This window comes from Camellia sinensis, chromosome 10 (assembly GCF_055761805.1).
Source record: "Camellia sinensis isolate YWXY chromosome 10, ASM5576180v1, whole genome shotgun sequence".
NCBI lineage: Eukaryota > Viridiplantae > Streptophyta > Magnoliopsida > Ericales > Theaceae > Camellia > Camellia sinensis.
In genome coordinates, this window is record NC_138970.1 from 9,241,777 (window position 1) to 9,248,267 (window position 6,491).

General features: G+C 43.8%; 1 protein-coding gene across 1 annotated transcript; it reads left to right on the forward strand.

Moving 5' to 3' along the window:
- On the forward strand, positions 1–528 carry LOC145800126 (uncharacterized). The gene has a single exon (XM_082889767.1). It carries the CDS (start codon positions 1–3, stop codon positions 526–528), a length of 528 nt encoding a protein of 175 aa, XP_082745893.1.
- The last annotated feature ends 5,963 nt before the right edge of the window (positions 529–6,491 follow it).

Sequence of the window (6,491 nt, forward strand, 5' to 3'; positions counted from 1 at the left end):
ATGGACAGCATCAAGAAAAGATTGGAAAAACCCAAAGGCAGGTTGGTTGAAGAATTGCCCAGTGTATTGTGGGCTTATCGCACTACTCCGAGGCGATCTACTAGAGAAACGCCATTCGCTTTGTGCTTTGGGACACAGGCAATCATCATTCTTGAAATCGACCTGCCCACACTGAAATCCAAGGTTTTTGACGTGGGCCGTAATGACATGATGTTGGCCCTAGATCTGACTTTGATTGAAGAACATCGAGATCGTGCTCTTGCGTACATGGCGCGGTATCAGCAGCAGCTCGCCAAGTCATATAACCAGCGTGTGCGGCTGCGTCGTTATACACCTGGTGAACTGGTCCTAAAGAAAGTGCTTCTTGCTACTAAGAATCTAGTAGACGGTAAATTAGGCCCCAATTGGGACGGTCCTTATCAGATTGATTCAATTGCAGGAACAGGGGCGTATCGACTTTCAGACATGGCCGGCGAAAGTTTGCCATGCCCCTGGAATTCCACACATTTGCGTAAATTTTGTCATTAAGTCAACTTGTACGGTGTGCCAATTTGTTTCTAATTTTTACTGTTATGCTAACATGTACACATCTACGAATTCCGCAATGCAATGCCCTTTTTATCGCCGTCTCATTAATAATGATTGAATAATGAAAAAAGCCTCCGAATCTGGAGTGCCGTTCGTGGATATCACGATTGGCCAACACAAAGACTCCGAATTTGGAGCGCCCTTCGTAGATATCACGTTTGGGCTGAATAAGCCTCTGAATTTGGAGCACCCATCGTGGATGTCACGATTGGCCAACACAAAGACTTTGAATTTGGAGCGCCCTTCGTGGATATCACGTTTGGGCCGACTAAGCCTCCGAATTCGGAGCGCCCTTCATGTATGTCACGATTGGCCAACAAAAAGACTCCGAATTCAGAGCGCCCTTCGTGGATATCACGTTTGGGACGAATAAACCTCCAAATTCGGAGCACTCTTCATAGATATCACGAATTCGGAGCACCCTTCGTGGATGTCACGATTGGACAACACAAAGACTTCGAATTCAGAGCGCTCTTCGTGGATGTCACGTTTGGGTCGATTAATTCTCATAATTCAGAGCACCCTTCATGCATGACCACGAACGACCGAGTAATCTAAATTTGGAATGCCCTTTGTATTTGGAAATACAACGGTGTGGGCCTACAAATATGAAATTATCACACAAGTTGATACAAATATTAAACAAAGCAATGTAAGAAATATTAATTTATTTCACCAAAGAGGTACAAATACATGGCTTTCGACAATTTCAAAAGTACAATAACATGTTTCTTGATATCTAAGTCTTCTCCGGGTCGGCATCCTCTTCGTCGTTGATTTTTTCAGCGTCGTAAGCTTTGAAGGGAAACTTGTAATTATGAAATAGTGGTGACGCCGAATCGACGCTCGCGGCTCGTAAAGCCCTAATCCAACTGTGCCTGAAGCCGCAGTTCTCGCATCGACAGACGTCTTTTGTCAATTTTTCCTTAGTCTTTTCAATGCCGATTTTTTGGCCATCAAAAAAGCTATCTTCATAGGCCTGAGTTCTTATAGCCTCTTTGGCAAACATGTTTGCCGTTTCTCTATCAGCCATAGCATGATCTAGCAGGCACTGGTTGATTCTGTCCGTGACAACCGGTTTGCGTCACACGCCGACTGCGTCTCTGCCGCCATGGCCTTTTTTAGCTCACCCTTGGCTTTTTCCGCGTGGCGCTCGAAATCTCGAATGCCCCCCTCTCTTTGCTCGAGCTCTCTTTTCACCGCACGCAGGCGCATGCCGACTTCATACGCGTTGTAAAGTCCTCGGATTGACCTATGTATACCTTGCTTGAAAATTTCATAATCACCTCGACTGACAAGCGACTGCTGCACATCTGGCGGAAATATTTCCCGCGTGAATTCCACTGCCACATTAGGATCACAGACTATTGACTCCGCTTCAGTTATTGGTTTGTTCACAATAAAGAACGAAAAGCTCAGCAGGCGCAACGGTCTGCTCAGCTCACTTTGCGTGGCGGTATGCCCACTCGTGGCCTTTGAGCCCCCTCGTTGCTACGTCCCATCATTGGGGGACTTCGCTACTTCACCTCTTTTTGGAGACCTACTCCGACGTCTGGGCGACTGATGTCTCTCTCTTTCCTCTACTGTCACATTCCTTGTTTTTGAGCTTCGCCCCCTGTAGCGCGATGCATTTCAGCATCCAGCTTTGCCAAACTCCTCCATTCTCCTTTACTGTTGAAGAATAATCTCTAAGACATTTATGGCGCCGCTCACGACCACCGTCGACACTCAAGTTTCTGCTCGTTCTCAAATTATTGACTGCCCCTTTCGTCGTCTGTGCTAGATCTGTTCCACGACATTTGGGACCTCTTAAATACTAGATACCTCGTTAATTAATTACGAATGGAGCATTTCTAATGCGCCCCACAGCTAACCCCGTGCTTGTAGTCGGGATTGGAATAACATGTCCAAATGGGGCAAGGGCAAATATACGATTCTACTCGACATCTGATGTTATAACCAAATCACAATACATTGCCCCACTTGGCCAGACGAGCTTACCATTGAGCCGTATATTTTATTTAGCAGATTATGTTACACGTTGCAATCCGTATTGTATTCGACTCTAGAACGACATCCAAATTGGCATAAGCCATATGTTTTATTTTGGCTCTGGAACGACTTGTCCAAATGGGGCAAGGGCAAATATACGATTCTACTCGGTATCTGATATTATAGTCGAATCACGATATACTGCCCCACTTGGCCAGACGAGCTTAGTATCGAGCCGTATATTTCATTCGGTAGATTATGTTATAGCCAAATGTTGTAAGGGTAGATTTAATGCTGAATTATGCTATGTTGTCTTAGCCATTAATTTAAATTATTTAATGCCGAATTATGCTACATTGTTTTGGCCACTAATTTAAATTATTTAATGCCGAATTATGCTACATTGTTTTGGCCACTAATTTAAATTATTTAATGCCGAAGTATGCTACATTGTCTTAGCTATTAATTTAAATTATTTAATGTTGAATTATGCTACATTTTCTTGGCCATTAATTTAAATTATTTAATGCCAAATTATGCCGCATTGTCCTACTTAGCTATTAACTTAAATTAGCAAATACAGAAGAGAGACAAAAAGGCTATTTTCATTAATAAATTAAGTACAAACAACCGCCATTTTACACATGAAACTGCCCTATAAATGACTTCTAAACAAAATGAGCAAAAACCTATAAAAACTACATACAGAAGATACCTAACATAAAGCAAAATTACACTAGCACTATTTATTCTTCGGGGTCAGACTCTAATGACTCAACCTCCAGCTGCTCGTATGGAATTGGCTGCTCCAATGTCACATTAGCGGCTGCTAGGGCTTTAAGCCAGCCGTGTTTGAAGCCCTAGTTTTCAAACTTAGGTACCTCCTCCACATACTTCTCTAAGGTCGCGTTCTCTCTGGTATCAGACGCCATGAAAATCTCTGAGTCAGCAATTTCTTTCGCCTTCTTCGATTCTTCCAAATCGGCCTCTAGCTTCGCAATCGCCTCCTTGGCCAACTTGAGTACATCATCATTCGTGTTTGCCCTCTTCTCAGTGGCCACCTTGAGTAGATCAGGGTGTTTGGCCTTTTTTTCCTCAACATTGGCCCTTGTTCTCTCTTCTTCCGCTTTCCTCACCTCAGACTTGGCTTTAAGAGACGCCACCACCAAGTCGGCTAACGCCTCTTTAGCCTTCCCTTTTTTAGTTTCAATCTTGGCTTTAAGTAAGCCGATTTGCTCGATGACCTCATAGTGACAGTGGTCGATTTCTGTGATCCTGTCCACTGCCTGTAACAAAACATGGGTAAGGTAGTCGGCATACAAAAGAAATGAAGTATTAATTTTGCCAATTACGTACCAATATCACCGACTGAGCAGCTAGTGCTATCGAAACCACGTCTAATTCTGCACGGAACGCGGCCTTGTCCATCGGTAAAGGAATCGATGAGGCCATGCATAGGGCCATGACGGGGTCCTTCAGAGCCGACGCATCGGCAGAAACCGACGCGTTTTTCATTCAGTGTTGGATAATTAACAGCGCCGCCAAGTCTCGGGACTCTTCTATGCGAGGCCATTTATCGGTTAAGTCTTTAGAAGAGTCGGCCTCAATCTTGGCGGGGCATTTTTCCCTCCTTTGTTCGGCAACTAAGTTGCCCGGTTGTTCAATAACCGTTTTGGCCACAACAGTTTGCTCCATTTCCTCAACAGCAGTAGGTGGTGGGGGTTCAAACTTGGTGGCTTCAACCCCTCCTTCAGGCTATCATTTTTTTGACATTTTTTCTTCTCGCAATCTGTGCGAGTGATTCCCCAGCCATGTTTTCAGGATCTGTGCCGGGTAGGTCTCCTAGATCGGTGAAAATATCATCTTCTAAAGATGTGTCAATTCGGCCTGAGGTGGATGGAAGGTCGAAGCTGACTTCTTCAAAATCCAAATTAAGAGCCGCGTCAACTTCCTCTCCCAAACGACCCTCAGACTCGTCCGAGTTGGATTGGCTCAGCTGCTTAGTGACCTGATCACCGACATCATTGCCTAGGTTTGAATTTGAACCTTCAAGGCCTATGTCCCTAAGGCTCTTGAAGTTTAGGAAGATGAGTGCCGTAAGATGCTGCTCACCCCTTGGAATTGGGATGTGATCTGCAGCCAGAAAATTCGAATACGTTGGATCGTATCGCAGTAGCACGTGGGTGGCCTGCCCTTGCTTTTGAAGGTTTGAACGGCCAAAGAATTTGAGCGCAATTTTGACTTGCTCAAGTACAGCGTCGTCGGCTGAAGTGAGTGCTTTCCTCAGATTGTTACCTGCACAAACGAAACAATAAGTTCATGGAATCGAAGCCGAGTAAACATATAAGAAATGTGCAAAAAAAATGAAAAAAAAGAAAAAAAAAAGGGTTTGTACGACTACCTGGTTTTGTCTAGGCACAGGATCTAGGCGATCTTTGCCTTGGCCGAATTCCCAGTTACCTCAGACAACGACCATGATGTTGTCAACATGCTTACCAGAGCTAGCAAGCATAGTCACTAAGTAGTGATCAGTGTCCTTGGCTCTGCGGAAGTAGCGTCCCTGCTGACCAAAAGATTTCGCCAAGGCATAACAACGCCGAACAGTAGGGATTCCTAGATTAATCCTAAGTCAGTGATTTAATTCTACCATGCCCATTATGATTCGGTAAAGATTTATGTTTGGCTATGAAGGGAGTAGACCCCAATAGCGAAGAACGGCCCTCAGAAACAGATGAAGGAGGAAACGGACTCCGCTTTCAGCGATTGACAGGAGGGAAAAGATGATCGTACTTGCATCAGTCCTCTCCATATCAACTACACTGTCTGCCACGAGTGGCAGATGGACGTCATCTAGAATTGAGAAATGACGTCGAAATGCAAAAATATGAGCTACAGAATGGAGAGCTTTCAGATGTTTCGCCATTCAAATTGGAATAGAAAATATGCTAACTAAAAATGAACATAAAAATGGGAGTTGGAATAAGGAAGAAATACCAAGAAGAGAAAAACTTACATGTTAGAGAGAGAAGGACAATGGGGAGCAAGCAAAAGTCGCAAAGGTCGTGAAGGAGTGATACTGTGAGATAACCAAAAAGCCTTGCATATTCAAAAAATATTCGAAGGGACAGCGCGGTTTTGTATCGCATTAAATAAGAAATGTGTACGAAGGGGCAAGAAGTTATAATGATTTCTAAAACCGTATTCATTGTGACGCTTTAGTATTGGAAGAAGTGCGAGCGCCGTGTTATTGACTTTCCATACGTAAAACCAAACATGCCAGCTAATTGGTATTAGTTGGATGTTCGGGGGCAATTGTGGAGGCCAAATAAAATCAATTAGGAAAAGGCCAAGGAATTTGATTGACATCAGGCCAAAGGCAATTCGACCCTGACCAGGGGCTCATGAAGCCGAATTAACGAATCGACCATATAAGGAACTGAATAGGAGCCAACACTCAACTAGAAGGCCGACTAAGTAACTACATACGAGATCAAGAGTGGCCCGACCCTTGAGCCCAAAGGTAATATGAAAAAGAAGAAATGTTTGCCAAAGGAGGTATATGAGAATTTACAAGATAACTTGTGATAGAAGTAAATTTGAGAGGATACTGACTTGTACGTCGGAATGCTAATTCCGGCACACGCGACCAGAGTGTTCATCCATTTTTTAGGTAGCAATTAGAGGATCAAGAGCATCTAACTGGATCCAAGAGTATTTCCAAACCACTTTACCATAGGTTTGAAAAATGCGGAGGCAACCTACCAACGGGCTATGAATTCAGTGTTCTATGACATGTTGCATCATGAAGTGGAAGTATATGTGGATGATCTGGTGGTCAAGTCTACTGAGACAAACTAACACCTCTACGACTTGGAAAAGTTTTTCAGCGTTGCTGCAAATTCTTCTTAAAG

What these genes read in the sequence shown, in the direction of transcription:
- LOC145800126 (XM_082889767.1), top strand. Translation starts at nt 1, where the DNA reads ATGGACAGCATCAAGAAAAGATTGGAAAAACCCAAAGGCAGGTTGGTT.